Source organism: Aspergillus welwitschiae (assembly GCF_003344945.1).
Source record: "Aspergillus welwitschiae strain CBS 139.54b unplaced genomic scaffold BDQ94scaffold_5, whole genome shotgun sequence".
NCBI classification, from domain to species: domain Eukaryota; kingdom Fungi; phylum Ascomycota; class Eurotiomycetes; order Eurotiales; family Aspergillaceae; genus Aspergillus; species Aspergillus welwitschiae.
In genome coordinates, this window is record NW_020798699.1 from 627,013 (window position 1) to 646,436 (window position 19,424).

Sequence of the window (19,424 nt, forward strand, 5' to 3'; positions counted from 1 at the left end):
TTTTCTTAGCGGTGTTTAGAGTTATTTCAGTATGTATCACCAGCTAGCTGCATTATAGCAAACAAACAAAGGATATTCTTGTTATACTCTCACAGAGTGGTAGCTCGGTTTTCATAGGCGATCTAGATTATGGCCCGCCTTAGACATGAACGACGCTGTGAAACTATAGGTAACAGTGCCTTCCACGAGAATGAGACTGTGCCCTCTTATAATCCCACCACCGTTAGCCAACATATTGCCAATATTGCAAACTATGATTGGTGGTCCACCTATGCTATAGATCGTATGCCTACGGGCGCCACGAAGAAGCCTCACTATGGAAGTACTACGTAACACAATATTGTCGCCATTATTACCAGTCAACGTTATACAAGGCGAAGACCCAAGAACCTCGAGTGCAGAGTCGTGGCACAGAGATACTATATGTGCTCAGTTATCTGAAGATAAGCTGATGTGTCACACAATCGGGAGAGCCATAATCAGTGTAGGTGGGGAGTTATTCTCCTTTTGCCCAGGCTTTTGACCATGACTCACTTAACCTCCAGGATTTTAGTCACCTCGCATTACAATGGAGGCTTTTGCCTCTGCGTGACAACGGATATGAGGGACATAAGGTTCGGAGGATGATAGTTGCACAGCTTCTCATTCCGGTTTCCCCGAGTCTAGTGTACGAAGGTTTGCGCTATATTCTGATTGAAAATCAACGCATGAAATGTGCAGTATGTCTAGACGTCTGCTCGATACACATCGCTTCGTGTAGTATCTCCTAGTCGTCATGGGTACATTACCCTTGTCTTTGTGCTCTTCAAAGTAAATAAAGTAGGGATTGTCTGTGGTAAGTATATCAAAGGTCACGTACTCGCACTATCTTTGTGACCCTCTACATCCTCCAGGGATAGCAATGATGTAATTTGGTACAGTGTCTCCTGATATTTGAAAGGCAATCAGGCCCCTTCTGACGACTAGAAACTCATTGGTTGTTTCATCCCGGAGGAAAGGGGATCAGAGTTCATAACAGGAGCCATAATCATTCATAGAGTAAGCGCTAGCGTTGCCACGCCCAAAAGGATCTTGCAGGATCACTCTCGAACTGCCCATTGCATTCCAAACGATCAAGACCCACTGGAACTCGGAAGGAATGCGTCCACGTGGTGTGCCTGGCAGATATGCAACACCTATAACGCCCAACAGATTCATCACCATCCGATCCTGCAACGCCTCAAAGGCTCGGATTATCTCAGATTTGCTACTCACGTAATACATTTCGGGAATTTTTGCTTCTAGTCTATGAAGAGGATGCCTTTTCTAGCATTACCACACCTGTTCCTCCTTGGTAGACTTGGGGCGGTGCAGCCGAATACGAGATCCTGGTCCTCCTCGTCTACAAGCTTCTGATCACTGTCTTGCCAATCAACACTTCAGGATGTAGATGTATCAGCCATGCTTCTCCGTGAATACTAACCTCAATTTCGGAAGCACCTTTACACAAACCGATTCTAATCGGCCCGTTCAATTCAAGGCAGTGAAACAAGCATTTGGCAAGGGACTATAAGAACAATCTGGATGGAGCCAAGATTGAGAAATTCGCACCACAATCCTAACCAACACTCCTCTACAGAAAGAATTAGCACCACAGAAATGCGTTCTCTCCAGATCTTGGCTTCCACTCTTGCTGTCGGCCTCGCGGCCGCGGCGACTCCCTCCTCCTTTACTCCGTCCGTCGATGCGGATGTTGGCGTGGTTTTCACCAAAGATGGGAGCCATCTAACTCTCACTTCGGGGGCCTTAATCAACCAGAACTGTAAGAAAAATTGCTTCTGACACACATGAAACCTTTGCATTCCGTGCTCACAACGCTTCCACAGGGACCATCAACATTCCCACCTTGTACCTGGAGGACACCACCTCCACTGATGACGAGTACGTCATCATCATGATCGACCCAACCATCAATGAGGATGGTGTCTCAACAGCCGCCCTACACTGGTACCAGCCCTACTTAGCCTACTCGTCTGGTGTCTTGGAAATCAGCAACAAGAGCGCCCCAAACGCGGAGTATGTCTACCCGACACCGCTGGAAGGACCTGCCCACGATTACATCCTGCTGCTGTACAGCCAGCCAGAAGACTACTCCCTGCCCGACTGCCTCGAGAGCTTGCTGCCTGCAACAGATGCGGCCCGTCTTGGGTTCAACATTGATGAGTTCGAGGAAGTAACGGGCTTGGGTACTCCCGTGGCGGCGAATTGGTTTCAAGTCGTGAACCCAACCCCTGCAACTACCACCTATGCTATCACGTCTACTCTCGTTTCCACATATGCGTGTGAGGCCACCGCCACGGCTACTTCTAGCTCATGAGGGTAGATTGAAGTCTGTCGGCTATTGACGAGCGGTTGCTCCGTACTAAGAGTATGGAGATGTGTCTTGGATGTTCTTATTGACTTCGGCTTACTGGAAGACGAGGCAAAACACTGTACAAATACTATAAATATAGACAAGTATCAAGATTCTGAATAATCAACTTCGGGCGTATTGATGTTGATACCCTCGCAAATATCTTACCGGATAAGGATTACTGTGCGTAGGAGACGCAAGGTAAAACGGCCCCCAAGCCAAGGAAAAGGCGTTCATGATAAGCAACACATTTCCACAGCGCCAGCGTATTCTAAGCAGCTTCAGACTCTACCAGGAGAAACTAGTCACGGAATATAAGTGGTCTGACGTAAGGCTTTGCTGAGCTAAGTCCGCTCTTGCTCTCATTCTGACCTGGTTAATATTAGTAGGGACCTTCTGCCCCCATTTCTTACAGGTAGTCTAGAACAGATCAATCAGCATTCTCGAATAGCCAAACTTGCCTCTAAATTCTAGCGCCTTATATGTGCCTACTCTGTTCTATAACAATATTCACTTCAATCTAGCCTCCACTACCCCAACAGGCACTCCAGGAGCACGCCACACCTTTACCAACTCCAACCCCGAAATATCCAAGAGATGAGCCCAATCCTTCTTCGTCCGTTCGAGGCCACCAAAGGTCATCATCGTCTGATCCATCCAGGCATGGAACATCGTTCCTCCGACATCAGGCACAATATGCTCAGTAATCAGCACGCGAGACTTCTCTTTATCCATGGCTCCAGCCAAGTTAGATAAGATCTTCTGACTTTCGTCGTTGGGCCAGTTGTGAAGACAGCGCCGAATATAGTAAGCCAAAGCACCTAATCAATATCGGTCAGTTAAACTCTCTTTACGTCAAAAGACACGCAGAAACGCACCCTTGATCGGCTGTGGTTTGAAAAAGTCATGCCCCATGGCCTCGATCCCATGCCTTTGAATCTCGTCACCGTTATCTTTTATTACGCTCGCCTGGTCTTGAAGAATAAATCGGCCCTTGAGTTCGGGCTCAGTCTCCTTGATTTGCCGAATAACGTGGCCTCGACCACCGCCGATGTCAACCAGAGTTACTGTATCATCGCTCGCCAGGGGACCTAGCTCCTGAGTAAATGGATACAGACCCATTGTGACTAGGGTTGAATCCGCTGCCTTCATAGATTCGTTGAAGCGGCGGAAGTTGCTGGGATTTGCGGACAGATGCTCAAACGCGGTCTTGCCCTCGCAGTCGTGAACCAATGAGTAGGGGTTGCTGCGAAGAGTGATTTCGTTCTTCCAGTTCTTTTGACGGAGAAAATCGCAGTTCCGGATCATAGGGGGGACGAAATCGTGCATCCTGCAAAGTATCTTAGCTCTAAATTCATCGTTTGCTAATGGTACATCTCGCACATTGAGGTGTAGACTGCCCGCATTTGCGGAACAAGATAGATTTCCGAGAAGGGTGTATGAGCGTATTGCTCTTCTCCAACCTCACGAAAGGGACCAACTGGAGTGGCAGCGCGCATGTGTCGAACTATTCATTCGCTTGTTAAAAGGTTCAACAAGTAGAAGCAGATATGCCATCTAGAACATACCAACCAATTGTTTATCCATCCCCGTCTTCTCCGATATCTCAGCAGCTGAGATACTCTTGCCCCCGGTGGGGATCGCTTCAAAAACACCAGCCTCCAGGAGTGTTCTTATGGCTCCTGTGTTGGCAGCCTAACAAAAACCATTGTCAGAGTCTATATCATCGTAGAGCAGGATGACCTACATTTTCGAACTGCGCATAAAGCATATCTGCCGGACCACGTAAGGTCTGGATCAATTGCGTTGCATTCATCAATACGTTGTATCGATCTGCATCCGAGAAGCTCTTCTGGTATTGATTCGTAGCAGATACGAGTTGATCCAGACTCTGCTGGAGAGCTTCATCCTTGTGGGCAATCGTTCCCATTTTACAGGAGTAATACGCAGTGTCAAGGGTGCTGAAGGTGAGGTAAAAGTGTAGATGAACTGTATACTCGGACACATCTAGAGGATCTGAGAGCTTTCTTATAGCATAGGCTTCCACACAGACTTAGTCGAGCAGTGGTCAACCCGTAGCTTGGCTGATTTACGCGTCACTCGAGATCCACGCAGCTAGGGCACCCTTGCCGGGACACCTACGGCTGCCCAGGCTGCGAGGTTGACTATATAAAGGGTCCATGTGTGCCAGTACATAGCTCATGAATGGGTCGGAGTGCAAGAGTAGTACTGCCGTACCCACTCACTCACTGCATGTGAGTGAGACACACAGTCCTCGGCATGGCTATCATATATTCCCACTAAACCGGTGTGGAAATCCCTCGCTTCCTCAAGATAGTGGTTACTAAAAGTTTTAGGTTACACATGAAACTTGCAGGTGAAACATTCTATTGTGAGGTGATGTACTAGAAGCATTCTTGCCCGACGGCCACTAATCAATGCCAGACTTATCAAAGGTGAATCTGGGCAATCAATTGTATTCTTCCAAGGGATGTCGTGTCGAATTGGATTGCATCAGCTTCTAGTAGCCAATATTGAGCCACGGGTGCATGAGCTTTAGGCGAATATGATCCGCTATTTCCGATTGGGCTATGGAGCTTTTGAGCTGTTCCCCTCGTCTCGTTGACAGGTCATATTCTTCTCTCTGATGATCACTCAATGAAGGCAAGAAGGTTCGCCATGCAAGCTCATCATTCCCTTGAGATATTGCTCGATCGAGAGTTTGTGACGTAGGTATGTATGTATGGAAGTACCCCTTGCAAGAAGTTGTGCACGTTTAGAGTATTCCCTTGCAGCGGGATGGAGGCAGTGCCTGCATGGACTTTTGCCCCTGCGGTTCCCCAAGCCATTGCAATCAGGAAAAACCAAGTTCAGGTTAACAGTGACCTCCATCGAATATGTTGTGTGGGTCCACCCAAAGCACAGTCCAGTTACGGAGTTTTCGTGCTGTCATTCCAGATATCCTCCATATGTCCCTAAGTTTCCGGCACTAAGTGGTGAAAGCAGACTATTATGCATTGCTACGGCTCAGTCTTTCTTCTGTCCCTTTTTTTCTGAATATTCAGGAAGGCGACGACCGACAATGCTATAGTAACACACCATTTCAGCCTCTCAGAGGCTAGGAAAAGTCTTCCGGGCGGTTGCGTTCGGTAATTAAACACTTGTTGTCGAACGCATACACTCAGTAGAATCAAGTACAGGTCAGTGCAGAGTTACCCCGTTCTATCAATTTATAAGGCGACATTAGATTTCTGTGACTAGGCTGGCCGGCCTAACAAGTCGACCGGTAACCTCGGTTCTCAGTTGGGAATACCGATCAGCCTCCATGTAATGGTCTAATGATCATCATCCCAGCTCGGGCCCCTGATTACTGATAGCTATCCCCGAAATGCCCCCATTTCTCTTGAGAACCCTCGAGCCGTCAGTTCCGCAAACTAAGTTTGGCCAGCGTCCGAGATCATCGCAATATACTCCACCATGTCGCTTATGATCTTCACAAATTCACCAATGATCAAAAGGCCTGAACGGAGAATTGAGCTGTCAGTTACTTTACCTTCAAGCCATCTGAGCCCATAGCTTCATCTCTTCGAACAAACTTTACGGACGTATATCCGAAGTGACGAGATAATTGATTAAATTATATGAGTCAGTAGCCTTATAGGCGCATTGATCAAGCCACACACGGGTTCAGCTTGGCGATGATTTTTAGTGGTAACTTTCTCTATATGCAGGGGTGATGTTAGTACTGGTTGCACACAAGAAAATCCATTCTTCGGTGGGAAACAAAGTACCATCCTCAAGGTATATAATGACTTCAAACACTGAGTTAGTTCCAAACTAGCCAGAGGTCAATGTTCTAACCATCAAACAACAATGGCAGACACAGGCAGAACTCCCGCAGGCTCTCCTCCACCTGGAGTTACCCCAAATTTCGTGAATCCTCCCGGCTCAGAATATCAGATTTATTCGGTCAGCATTGGCTTGTGTGCCGCGGCGACACTGGTCTTGATTGTTCGGCTTTACACACGCGCATTTATTTTGAAGAATCTACATCTTGACGATGGTAAGTAGATCAGACAACGGCAATTGGCATTGCCACTGACCTTCCAGCGTGCTGCGTTATGGGCCAACTTTGTGCATGGATCTTTGCCATTCTCAGTATCATCAGTATGTCTACGAAATCTGGTTTCGCCTTGGCTGAGATTGACGAGAACAGATGTCAAAAACGGATATGGAGTACACATCTGGGACTTATATCTTGATCAGTTGACAGCATTCAAGAAGGTAAGTATTTGATTAACTCCTGCGTTCGCATTTCTACCCTTACTTACTTCAGAAGTACGATCTCGCAGAAGAAGACGTATACTCTCTTGGTGTCTGGTTTGTCAAGACATCCATCCTCCTGTTCTACCTCCGCCTCAGTCCCGAGAAACGATTCCGTCAAATCACCTACGCTATCATGGCTTTCGTTGCGGCATACAGTCTCACAAGTATCCTTGTCTTCACACTGGGCTGTCAACCAGTTGCTGCTATGTGGGACGTGAGCAAATCGGCTGGAGCGAAATGCGTGGACCAATTCTCTTTTGTTTACGCAAATGCCGCATTTAATGTGTTTTCTGATGTGATCATTTTAATACTGCCAATTCGTCTTTGCTGGTCTCTGCAAGTATCATGGAGGCAGAAGACAATGCTGTTGATGCTGTTCATTCTCGGTTCATTGTAAGCTTCATGTGCACACGTTCATACCACTACTCACTAAACTTTCCCAGTGCTTGTATTGTTTCATGTGTTCGAATCATCACCATGATGCCGTTCATTCATAGCAGTGACTTTACCTGGTACAAAGTTACCCTTGCGACCTGGTGGTATGCTTGCTTTCTTGCTCAACGTCTGACGAAGCTAACATCTCGGCGTAGCATGGTCGAAATCAATGTCGGTATCATATGTGCCTGCCTTCCAGTCATGCGTCCTCTCTTCCTCCAGACCTTCCCGCGCCTTTTTAGCAGCATCGGCAGCAGAAACACCAGCGGAAACCAGCAGTCCAGTGAAAACAGCTATCAGCTCAAGAAGCCAGCTAGGAAGATCCGCAATTGGGACTACCTGACTACGCTCCACACTCAGCTGACAAACGCAGGGAGGGATCAAGATGGTGATACAGAGAGTGCGCAGGCAATAGTTAGGAATGAGAGTGGGGAACAAAATGGCATCGTGAAGTCGGTCAATTATACGGTTCAATATAAGGATCAGAAGTAAAGGATACTAGCTGTTCTGGTCTACTTTGGAGCAATATGAGGCTATTTCGAAAAATAATTCACATGAGTGCATTGGATCAATACTTTGAGACGTTTCTCTGGGATTTCTCGGGTTACCTTCGACATTGTACGATTAATTTGTCTGTCTTGGATTTCTACTTTCGGTTTACTTTGCCCGACTAATATTCTACAATCTACAGGCCATTTATGTGAAGCACAATAGCAAGTCCTACAACTTTTGAACTTCATCGCACATTGTAGTGATTTTATATGCTTAGTATCATTGCAAAGGGTCGGAACCGCAACGCTGGAAGAGAAGAAGTCCGGCTGCACCGGCAAGGCCAGAAACCGCATAGGACCACAGGTTATAGAGGGCCACGGAAGGGTCAAGCATGAGGAAACAAATCTACAGTGCGCCAATGTAACCCAGAAAGATATCGCTGGCAATCTGTCGCTGATGGAAAAGAATGGGTGTGAACAGGAATAGGCGGGGGAGGAGAGGAAAGAGGGGGGGTTTATACTCCAGGAGATCGTGCCTCAGGACCCCCGAGTCACCAGACGCAAAACCTCTTTTGGGCAATTCAAGGAAGAGAGGTACTATTATAATACCTGACAGGCATTAAACAAGTTCACCGGAAATAGTAGGATCGAGGAAACACACGCGCGACTGCACATTAGCCAGCAGAATGACAGTTGCGATTCTGATCGACAGCTCAGATCAGTGAATCGGACATCTGATGCCGTAGCATATGAGAAAAGGAAAAAAAAAAAGAAAGAAAAGAAAAGAAAAGAAAAAGAAATATCTTCCTAATCCTTATTTTCCGGTCTCATAAGCCATGTCAGCCATCTACGAAACAATATGCGCAAGCCCACTAAGCTACACTTCATAGGCATGGATGCGACCCGTCATCGATGTGGTGCGCGACGCTCACCACCCAGGTCCATTATTTCAATCGCATGCAACCTCTCCCTGGCAAGCACTGAGCCCGCGGAGAAAATAATTCCTTTTCTTCTGTTGTGCAGCTTGCGTATCTCTTTCTTGGCTGTTCTCAAAGGTCTACAGCCACCATGAACAACATGGATTTCATGGGACAATACGTCCCCCGGACTTGGGACACAGCATATTCATAATCGTACTATTCAACTAGAAGGCTCTCTCTGGATACACAGTGGCAAATTCTAGCCATGGGCGGGATCAATATCAAGGCTGCTCTAGGCACCTCCGAAGTGAAAGTGTAGTGAAACTCGGAGTGGGCTTGCATTATTGCTGCACGAATCTCTCGGGCAATCATCGTTACTCGACCGTGCTGGTTGCATGTCGAATATCTATCTATATCCTACCCCTCCTAGCAGCGGAGGAGCATAAGCAGGCAATACCGTGTTGGTGCACACGCCATGCGGCTATTCCTTCCCGCTGTGATACAGGTGGACAGCCGGGGCGTCAGGGCAACGTCGCGTATCGCCAGATTCCAGCTGTGCAGGGTCCATTTGCAATTTTTGTGACAAGTGCAAATTGGGTGATGGGTTTCCCTATAGGTGTTCCATGATGCGCCGAAGCCTTGCCCGATAAGGAATAATATGTCTCAGTTGGTGCTCGACTTTACGTACAAACTAACGTTGGACTCCAGACCGTTGAAGGACAGCATGGTCCCCTTGGCTGATCCATCCGATATATGCTCGCATTACGTGGTGATTAACGACACCTTTGACGGTTCCTTTTCTCTGTGTTGGCCTTGATATCCTATCTGAAATCAGCCATCGACTCGTGGTGACGTTGGCGCTGTGTAACGTGCAAAAGTTAATCTAATTATAGTGGGTTCTACAATGATAGAGATCATTGTGGTAGCCGCCTCTAACGCGGTCGTTGTAACTTGAAATTGTGTCTTACATTGGAATATCTAACGGATCAGCTTGTACAAACAGAGGATTGGAGCTTCTGGATCCAATACGTGCACTAACATATGGCAGATGGAAATGCAAGGCCCTCCGCCCAGAATCAGCAATACGAGAGGCATCTCCTTCAACCTCTCATCTGGGGGTCCCTTGCATCTTGCATGACCAGACCATCGGCCATGTTGCTTCTCAGAACATGATATGTCTATTATCTTCGTGATATGCAAGTCATCAAAGCTGCTTATTCGTCAGGTTTCTTATGCTTTGATGATGGCAGCATCTATGGCGTATGCGCGATATGCATTGGCTTTGGACGCCTAATCCTGCGCCGAAGATATAAAGATCTCATCTCTGGCGTGGAGAAGGTAGTAATCTCAGGCTTCAACCTGTCATCAGATCCTTCAACATCAACCGCCGATACATTATTAGTAATCTGGCATTTAATTAAGCCCACCTTCAACATGCAGTTCCTCCTTCTCCTCGCTGCAACTTTGAGTCTCGGTGCAGGAGCCCTGGCTTCCCCTGCACCGGTTCCTAATAGCCTCGATTCGCGGGCTTATCATTGGCATGGCTGTGGCGCCGGCATTGAGGTATATCTTTGATGTTTGCTCTACTGTATATGGGAAGCCAGACGTGAGTTGTTACTGACTCGTCCTGAAGTGCCATTCTGCCAGTGACTGTTACGCGTCCGAGGATTGCTTGAAGTATGCTCTTGGTGTAAGTGGATTGTACTAGTCTAGATTGTTACTAAGAAATCTGACCTGGTATATGCAGAGCACCGACAATATCCACTGTGGTCAAGATAGTTACCCCACAGCTTGCTGGGCGGTAAGATTGATTTTCTTGGTCGCCTTCTTGTTATTCATCTTCTGTTCTCTTAGTGTAGCTGTCGAGTATAAGAAGCATTGTTCTGACGTTTTTCTGTAGGAATGGACCGACTAGCTGCTGGGCTCTGTGGTCTCTGGATCAGGGTTCCGCTTGTATCAAGTGCGAGCTGTGCGAAGGTAATAGTGAGGAAGTTTCCCTAAGGTAATTTTTGGGGTTTATGGTAATTGTGATGTTTTAAAAACACTCGTTGCAGAAAAGATTGAATACGAGTACAATTTGAAGAACCAGGGCATGTGAAAATCTTTTGTATTTCTCCGGTATCATGAGAGCGATAGGAGAAATCCTAGGCATCCACCTTTATCAGCTAAGATTGAATTCAATTCGACAATTGTGAATGTAACTCACCTTTGTATTTCTCTTCAAACATGGTAGCCCCTGGAGACAGCGACTACTGCGAAGGAAGGCCGGAGTTGATTGTGCATTGTTCATAAGTCTAATTTATTCATAGGCAGCTCAAACCAACATTTGTAAAAACAACCTTGGGAACGCAGAGAAAGCTTCCTTTGGTCCAAGGATGCATTGGATCGGTCAATTTCGTAAGAAACATTCAAGCTCGTTTGTTATGCCTCTAAGTCGGCACTCATGCAGCTTAGAATAATTGTGACAAGTTTTCCAGCATATCGATCCTAGCTGAAGGGACAGTAAATTGATGTTAAACTATCGGCTCAAGATTGGTCGCTTGAACCACCTGGCGCAGCAGTCATGGCAATTTGACAGAATTCGAGACACTCACTGCAGTTTTACCGCTAGTACCCGTTCGTCCGTAAGAATAACATTTTACATTCATTCAGAAGTGCGCTGTGTCGAACTTTATGGGCTGCTTATATTGTTTAGGCAGTTGCAAAGGAAGAATGTGTAGTCAGGTTGTTGATGAGCAGCTCGCATGTGGGGGTGAAGAAGAGTATCATGCCGAATTTCATCCCTGATAGTTTTTCCAATCGAAAAACTGGCCATGCCGGCTTCTTCATTTTGAACCACTCCGAACTGTAAGCCCGATCCGCCATAGATGATGGGAATCAGGGCAAGATGGACATTGGATCGCGCAGCCTTCATATCCTTTAAAGCAATCATTGCTCTCTGGTTCCCTTTCATAGATTCATATTTTATGCACAACGGCACTATTTCGGTCTTTTAGTTTGACAGTACAGCAATCAGCTAACAGAGCTGGTAGTACCGGGACACATGATACTTCGGAGTAATAACTCCGTGGTGGCGTACATTGGGCTGCGTCGTAACCAGTGAACAATTCACCCTGACTCGCAATCAAACTTAAACCGTGGAGTGCAGAATGTGAGCCTGCCAACCTCTAGTCTGGACAGATATAATCAATCCAACTAGTAGTCTATCTTTTACTTCTTCTTTTTCCCCTCTTCTTCCTGCGTTGCCGTTTTCCACCCTAGCTGGTCATAGGAGTATGTAGGCTTGAGCTTGGAAGAGTAGGAGAATCATTCCTTGCTATTACTTGTTAGGATTAGAGTGATCTCTTTTTTCTCATTGGAAGGGTGGATTGAGTTATTACAATGCACCGAATGAGCACTACAGGGGTCACCCGGAGCTTAGAACACATTATGCTGCACTCTGACTAACCCAGAACTCAAACTGACGAATGCAAAGTTTGGCTATTCCCAGCGCTCTGACTTTCAGATACGGTAGAATCAGCAGCAGACCAAATGCTTTATTGCGTGCTATGTCTCAGTCGTACGGAGTATTGATGAAGGAAGCGGGTATCCCATTCTACGCCTGGAGAAGCTCAACCATGGCACTTTAAAATCGGACCGGTCGGTATGTCAGTCTGCTGGAACGCATGGCTTCTTGAGAGATCAATGATTCTGGTATGGTCTCTGAAACCCACTACTTGCAATCAAACGCAATGAGGCCGGAATATTTCTGTGCATAGGTCGGGGCTGTCAGGCGTTTGATCACAGTCAATGGTGCAGCTCGCTGAATTTACGTTCTTCGCCTTTGACTTCCAATTCATGCGGAATTTGGGAGTTGAATATTCCATGTTCCTTGTGCTGTAGGTATAAAGCCCATGGGGACCTTTCTGGAAATAGAACCGCCCTATTTCTCTCCATCCCTACTTTGGCATGCCCTGTTGCTTTCTTATTCAGCCTTCGCACAATGGAAGCTTTTGATCTCTCCGCTGCTCCCCCGGAATTCGCGGTCTGGGCCTCAACAGTCTATGGTCTCAACGCTTACACTAACATCATCTGGCTCTATGTGTACTATGGCATGATATACCGATCCTACAAAGACAAGTCCTTCGCCATGCCACTCATTTGTCAGTGCCTCAACATCGCATGGGAGATCACCTTCGGCTTTTTGTTCTCTCTGGACCACTGGTTAGTAAGCTTAACCTTCCAAGTCGCCGTCATAAGCAACTTTGGCGTTATCTTCGCAGCAATCAAATGGGGATCCAGGGAGTGGGACCGATCCCCAATAATACAACGCAACTTGCCCTGGATATATGGGGGCGGAATATTACTGGCAATTGCCGGCCATCTTTGTCTTGCCTCAGAGCTCGGCATGGTGAAGGCTTGCTTCGCGAACGCAATCGTATGTCAGGTCATACTAAGTGTTGGATATGTCAGCCAGCTTTTGGTTCGGGGAGCCACACGCGGATTCTCCCTCCAATTATGGTACGTATACCCAGGTCTAGAAGGCATAACAGTACTGTTGGAAAGAGACTAATCTTCGAGTCAGGTTTTTCCGATTCACGGGCTCGTTGACTTTGATCCCGGAATTTTACCTTCGAATCAAGTACTGGCCTGAGGCTTTTGGATGGTTGGGCGAGCCTTTCATGCTCTGGTGCTGCTATCTCTATCTCGGCTTTGATCTGGCATACCCAGTAATCTTTTGGTACATACAGCGACAGGAAAAGGAGGAGGCGTTGGTCAAGAATCTCAAGGATAGGTAACACTTTTGGCTTCATAAGCCAAGAAGGAAGGTGATAAGATGCTCGCAGCCGGGCCAAGTCCGGAAGACTACCTTGAGGGAACTTGCACTGAAGTCAATCTCATTGTATCAGCAGATAAAAGATAACTAAGGCAGGGGCCATCTTCTTTCCCTTTGTGTGTGCGTTTCCAGTTTATTTGTCCTGTCCTGATCGTTACTTATTTTTGAATTCTCTAACTCACTTTGCTACCTAATATCTGTAATAGATCTCACTCTTCCTATCTGCAATAGTTGATAGATAATAGACACTATCTGATGCCTACACGTAAAATGCAGAGTTGAGTGAAATTTTGCAATCAGACCTGAAGATCCATTTTATCCTCTAAATCTCCAAATGAAAGTAATGAATAAAATCAGATCCCAGTTATCTAGTACCATTCCGCCTGCAACCTCTTTGGCAAGCTCACTGAAGCCTGATAATCCATTCCTTTTGAAAGCCACCTTTTGTGATACCAATAGTAGAATATATGAGTCGCTATATATGCTAGCGGAGATAAAGGACTTGTTTTGTCAGAATTTTATAACTCATCGAAAAAAAGCATTCGTTCGAGATATTCTGGGTCATCTTTCCTTATAAATGAAACCATTACAATTCTCCTTGGGGGTCGGTCTATCTCATTCAAAATTCAACGAATTAAACGAAAAGCAACAAAAGTATGCTACTAGCTATGAAAGGACTCTCTGGATATTCCCAGAGCATCAAATACATATTAGCTCAGGTCTGTAACTAACGGACACCCTACAGGAATGAGAGGCTCTAAATAACTACTATGTAATTAAACAACCTCAATTATGTGTGCCTAGACAGACACCTGAGAGTGAGTTTTGGCCAGCCTCGGCCCACAAGGCTGTGCTGTGGATGTATTAGTTGTCAGTGGGGGCCAAACAGCAATCGACTAGACTAGACCCTTAATACCTCCTCCTAGTAATGTAGGGTACACAACAGAAGTCATCCATCTCCGAAATGCCAACTAACCACTGATTTCAGGTCAGGTGCCATTATTCACTACTGCCTGGTCATCCTTGATGCCTGCTGAGCGGGTGGCTCTGAACCCTACTTTTGACTTTACGGGTCAGAAGATGACTAGTCGATAGATAATCTCCACTGCCGCGGTACCAGCAAGACTAGACCGCTAAGACTGGGTTGGACGTCAGGTACCCAGGGTCCCATGGGTACGCCAACGGTTAGACCCGTGGGTTTTTCCCTTGGGTGAGCGAGCGAAGGCGACGGAATTCTCCTATCGAATAAATCGAGAGATAGTCTAATTGATAACAAATAGAAATATAGATTAAGCAGTGGAACCTGAAGTTGACGCAAAATGGTGGGTGAATTGACTGGCGTGGGTGGCGCTTTAGACGCCCAACCTCTTTTCCCACGATGGAATACACTATGCTGTCTGGACGAACTAGAAGCTACCACCAGCATCCACCGCATCTCGTACTGGTAGTTACTCGATTTTGAGGGATTGAGATAGACCAATTCACGACAATCTATAGCTAGACTACACAATACTACAGTTTAAATAGCCGCCGCTGTCAAGGTTCTATAAACAGATGTTAATTTGATTCCGTAGCTTCAGCGCTTCTGCATGAGAGGGCCTAGCTTCGCGTAAATTCGAGGACTCTCTGCCTATGATCGAAGACAAAGTGGGAAGTACCTGAATCCTTAATTGTCGCCGCCCGCAGCTGATCAAGGCGGCCCAATCTTTGCCAATCCCCCACTTCAGCTGAGCGAAGCGCCCGCGTTTACGAGGCACGAGGGGCCGGTTTTTCTTGTTTTCGCTCCTATTTGATCACTGACTTGCCTTGACTTTTCTTTTCTCTTCCCTTTCCTCTTCGTCTCTGTCCATTTCTCACCTACTTCTTCTACTCTGACTTCCATCGTCAGATCTTCCTCACTTTCAGCGGCATATCGTTCAGCTCGAAGTCGGGGTGCTATCATCGCCCAGCCTCCGCCACCACGGCTGATTCGCTGCCCACTATCGACGTCACACCCCGCCAGCCTATTCATCTGACCCTACCGTCTATATCCACGCACGCCGCAAGCTGCTCATAATCACAGAAGAGGGGATATAGGCGGAGCAGATAAATCCACCGCCATGTATTCAGCATATCCTAGAGGACGTCACCTCCTCACCGATTCGGAGTCTGACTTCTCCGAATCGGATTACTCCATGGTAGAGACGACTCCGCGCCGGAAAGTCACAACTCGTCGACGCTCCATCTCCCGCCACCGCTGGAGCCCCGAACACATCAGTAACACCTACCTCAGCCCCGTGATCCATGACCACCCCCCTCAACGCTCTGCCTCCACCGGCGCCCCTCGTCGCCACGCTCGTGAGCGCGAGCGCGAACGCGAACGCAACAACCAGCCCGTCGCCGTCATCGTCGACGTCCATAACAAATATGACGCCAAAGCCGACGCCAAGACAGATGCGAAGAGCGATGCCAAGAACGACGCTCGTACCAAGAGTGCCACCAAGTCCCGTAAACAGGAACACAAGCAGCAGCAAAACTACATTGATCCCTACGAGTCTGAGGATGAGACCAGGTTGCGGGATCATCGTCGAGCTCGCACTCGCCCGAGTAGTATCTCCCGGGAGGCATCACCACTCCCACCTGCCCGGGACTATGAGCTGATGCTCGATACGCGATTCCTCGAGAGGAATGATGCCCGTCAGGACCTTGAGCTCTTGCGCCATCAGCAGGAGATCGCGCGTTTAGAGCGGGAGCTGGCTCGTCATCGTGAGACCTCCCAGCATCGTCAACAGCAGCTGCAGCCGCAGCCTCCCCCGCCTCCGCCGGCACCGGAGCATGAGCATCGCTCTCCCCACCATCATCACCATGAGCTCCGGCTGCTGAGGGAGGAGGATCTATACGAGGACGAGATCAGTGAGCGGCTGCGACGGCTAGAACGGTACGAGAAGAAGCAGCGCATGGAAGAAGAGCAGCGTGAGGCCGAGCATCGCTACCAACTAATCAAATTCGAAGAGGCCCAGCGTAAAGCTGCTGAGCAAGAGGAGCTCAAACAAAAGTTGCGTCAGCGGCAGCTCGAAGAGATCCAGCGCAAGATGGAAGAGGATGAAGAGAAGGAGCGCATCAAAAAAGAGCTTCGTGATGAAGAGGCCAGGCGGATCCTGGCTGAGCAGGACCGCGCCCGGAAGGAAGCCGCCATGAAGCAGGCCGCTATCGAGGAGTGGAAGCTAAACGAGGAGCGGAGAATGATCGCCGAACGCGAAGAGAGAAAGAGACGTGACGCTGAATTCAAGGAGAGACTACGACTCGAATTCGGCTACGATGAAGAACAGCTGGAGAAGATTATCAAGAAGCAGAAGGAGCCCGAGAAACCTAAGGAGCCAGAAAAGCCAAAGGAGGAGCCTGAGAAGCCAAAGGAACCTGAGAAGGAGAAGGAGAAGGAGAAGGAGAAGGAAAAGGAAAAGGAACCTGAGCCCCAACGGACCACCTGGATCAAGGTATGCGACCATCACCCCATAACCCTATTCAAGTCGTCGTTCATCTAACTCACTGGCTCAGGTCCACCGCAAGCATCTTCTCCCCGACACACTCATTGCCTACCGTCTACCCTGGGACTGGGATGAGGTAAGTTGAGCCCTTGCTACACCTTCTTGGTTGAGATATCTTAGACGATGACTGACCGTTTCCTTCCCACAACAGCTCGACGGCAACTACATCATCATCAAGCAATGGATCTCCGAGGACTTCCAGGAGGAGTTGTTCGCTCACACGCGGCGTCTGCGTGAGGGCAAGCTTGTCACTCAGCACTCAAGCACCCTGACCGAGCTCAAGGTGAATGACCGAAAGAAGGACAAAATGTACCTTGTCCGCAAGAAGAACCCCGGCGCACGTGCCTGGATCTTCACTTAATCTCGCAATTTTTGACGCGCTACGAAGTGTGATACCATGATTTGATCGATCTGATTTGGTTCTTGTTTTCTCTTTCCTTGTCCATCGATATTCGTTCTCTTGTTCATTTGCACAGCTATCCTATACAAGATGTTGGCATGATGATTTGTCAAGTTATGACGTCGTGAATTTTTTCGTTCCATGAGTTGGGATTTGAACAGTTGCTATATATATGATACAATGATGATGATGATGACCAAACGTCGACCCGGTGCAGTCCGTATCCGAGCTCTTTTTATACCCATAACGATAACAAAACTCCAGCCCTAACTAACCCTTTTCCTTTTAAGGAATCTAAAACAGAGAACCCTTAATATGATCTACAGACAGCCTATTCTCCCTTCGATCCCCACTGGACTTCGGCCCTCAGGATCAACTCCTCGTAAACCGTCCACGCAAGCGCAGAACTAAGCGCTTTCCTCGTAATCCGCAACCCCAACCCCCCAAATAGACTCCTTACTCCATCTTCCTGCACCATCAACCTCACGGCCCGCATCATGTTTCCATACCGCCCCGGCATCAACTGCAATCGGGTCTTGACCGCATCAAAGGGATTTGTAATGGTAGTGGCCAACCCGGCCGCCAATCCCCCAGAGACGAAATTAATTGAGGACGACTTCAGTGGCTGCTGATCAGACGATGAGCTTGATAATCCTGCTAGCCGCCGTTTCAACTGCTCGTAAAACAAAACGTATAGTCCAGCATACGGCGCATCACGCGCCGCTGTAGCTCCAAATCCGGAGAACAGGCCCCGGAATCCCTCTGTCCGGACTATATCTCGCCCCGCGCCGAAGAGACTCCGATAGGCGTAGTAGTCTGACTCGTAGCGAACTTTTATCACAGTCACTGGCATCATGACGAAGCCGGCAGCAACCCGCGCGGCAGCCCCAGTAGCTAGATTGGCGGTGTTGGACAGTTTGGGGAGTGCGGAGGAGCTATTGGTGACGGGAGCAATGCCGTTTGTTTGAACGAGACCCGTTCGAAGGGCGTTTAGGCTCGTGAAATACAGTGCTGAGCCGAAGCCCGTGCGAAGGGCAGAGGGGAGTGTACCACGCCATAGATTGCGGATTGGATTCGGGGAGGAGAGGATGGCCTTGACAGTTGGAAGGAGGGAGGCGTTCTGAGATTGTTGTACACGGGTTTTGAGGAGATCAGCGGGTTGAAGAAGGATGGAAGAGGTAAGGCCCGAGAAGAGGCCTGCGGTGAAGTGGAAGGTTGTCTTGGAAGCTGTTTGATTGATTTGATGGTTAGGGTTTACTGAGTGAAGAGAATTGTAGATGAGTGAGTGGCCATACACGTTTTGGTGGTTTTCACCTGCGGTACAGCATAGACCGCATTGTTCGACATGGCTTCGGATCCCGCAGCCAGTGCTAAGAATATGTATAGATAGAGGAGTGATTTGAAGAGGTACGCGTGATGAGATCAACTCATCCGGGACGCTGCACGACAATGGATGGAGAAGAATTTGAGACAGACCGCTTGAAGCGGTGACGGTCACATTGATGGTAATCAGGATAGCATTGCAGAATCGAAGCGGCGTAAATCAGATTTCTGTGGAAATGATAGGCGATAGGAAGCTTTTTCAGCGAGTGTGAAAGAGAGAAAGGGAAAAATAAGTGACAGACGGTGTAGATACGAAGCGGTAGACTCGTTCTTTCCCAAAGCGGAGGGCCATTGGTGAAGTCATCTGGCGCCGGGCGGAAAGCATCTCGATTGGTCGCAGATCACCAGCCACAGTTGCCGCGGCCGTCGCCGCCTCTCGACTTCCGATATCTCCGGCGTAAGGACCTGCCAGAAGAGGCACACCTAGTACAGGTACAGGTTCAGATTAAGGTTAATGTACCTGTGCAGTGACTGACAGGAACTGAAGAACTACTGGAAAACATGCTGTGTCTACTATATAATACTATATCTAACAACCAGCCTATGGCTGCTCTCACTACCAGTAATAACGAACTACAACTAACTAGTAGTAGTCACAGGGCTGATCATGTCGTGATACGGAAAATTTGTAGCAAGAGAATAACTACTAGGCTGCATTTGGGCAACTTAAGATAAACCAATCCACGAGCTTTCTCCGAACAGGTGCCGGTTTAGCACTTGACAGAGTGAGACATGAT

At 47.9% G+C, this 19,424-nt stretch overlaps 7 protein-coding genes across 7 annotated transcripts; 5 read left to right on the plus strand and 2 right to left on the minus strand.

Moving 5' to 3' along the window:
* Positions 1 to 1,638: 1,638 nt before the first annotated feature.
* On the plus strand, positions 1,639 to 2,356 carry BDQ94DRAFT_167122 (YbhB/YbcL family Raf kinase inhibitor-like protein; the record flags this gene model as incomplete). Its single annotated transcript, XM_026770730.1, has 2 exons — positions 1,639 to 1,801; positions 1,866 to 2,356. The coding sequence occupies 2 exons, from the start codon at positions 1,639 to 1,641 to the stop codon at positions 2,354 to 2,356; spliced, it is 654 nt and encodes a 217-aa protein (XP_026630071.1).
* A 546-nt stretch (positions 2,357 to 2,902) lies between these two features.
* Positions 2,903 to 4,322, minus strand: BDQ94DRAFT_167123 (O-methyltransferase; the record flags this gene model as incomplete). Its single annotated transcript, XM_026770731.1, has 5 exons — positions 2,903 to 3,213; positions 3,271 to 3,722; positions 3,776 to 3,899; positions 3,961 to 4,087; positions 4,140 to 4,322. 5 exons carry the CDS (start codon positions 4,320 to 4,322, stop codon positions 2,903 to 2,905), a joined length of 1,197 nt encoding a protein of 398 aa, XP_026630072.1.
* Positions 4,323 to 6,265: 1,943 nt separating this feature from the next.
* Positions 6,266 to 7,645, plus strand: BDQ94DRAFT_167124 (uncharacterized protein; the record flags this gene model as incomplete). Its single annotated transcript, XM_026770732.1, has 6 exons — positions 6,266 to 6,455; positions 6,503 to 6,559; positions 6,609 to 6,676; positions 6,732 to 7,111; positions 7,162 to 7,257; positions 7,309 to 7,645. The coding sequence occupies 6 exons, from the start codon at positions 6,266 to 6,268 to the stop codon at positions 7,643 to 7,645; spliced, it is 1,128 nt and encodes a 375-aa protein (XP_026630073.1).
* A 2,278-nt stretch (positions 7,646 to 9,923) lies between these two features.
* BDQ94DRAFT_137371 (uncharacterized protein) lies at positions 9,924 to 10,857 on the plus strand. Its single transcript, XM_026765045.1, has 4 exons — positions 9,924 to 10,127; positions 10,198 to 10,254; positions 10,312 to 10,365; positions 10,465 to 10,857. Exons 1-4 carry the CDS (start codon positions 9,999 to 10,001, stop codon positions 10,477 to 10,479), a joined length of 255 nt encoding a protein of 84 aa, XP_026630074.1. The 5' UTR covers positions 9,924 to 9,998; the 3' UTR covers positions 10,480 to 10,857.
* A 1,689-nt stretch (positions 10,858 to 12,546) lies between these two features.
* On the plus strand, positions 12,547 to 13,342 carry BDQ94DRAFT_167126 (uncharacterized protein; the record flags this gene model as incomplete). The annotated part of the gene is made up of 2 exons (XM_026770733.1): positions 12,547 to 13,064; positions 13,129 to 13,342. The coding sequence occupies 2 exons, from the start codon at positions 12,547 to 12,549 to the stop codon at positions 13,340 to 13,342; spliced, it is 732 nt and encodes a 243-aa protein (XP_026630075.1).
* Positions 13,343 to 15,147: 1,805 nt separating this feature from the next.
* BDQ94DRAFT_105125 (uncharacterized protein) lies at positions 15,148 to 17,450 on the plus strand. The gene is made up of 3 exons (XM_026763436.1): positions 15,148 to 16,853; positions 16,915 to 16,980; positions 17,056 to 17,450. Exons 1-3 carry the CDS (start codon positions 15,480 to 15,482, stop codon positions 17,263 to 17,265), a joined length of 1,650 nt encoding a protein of 549 aa, XP_026630076.1. The 5' UTR covers positions 15,148 to 15,479; the 3' UTR covers positions 17,266 to 17,450.
* A 185-nt stretch (positions 17,451 to 17,635) lies between these two features.
* Positions 17,636 to 18,651, minus strand: BDQ94DRAFT_167128 (putative mitochondrial carrier protein; the record flags this gene model as incomplete). Its single annotated transcript, XM_026770734.1, has 2 exons — positions 17,636 to 18,531; positions 18,600 to 18,651. 2 exons carry the CDS (start codon positions 18,649 to 18,651, stop codon positions 17,636 to 17,638), a joined length of 948 nt encoding a protein of 315 aa, XP_026630077.1.
* Between the last annotated feature and the right edge of the window lie 773 nt (positions 18,652 to 19,424).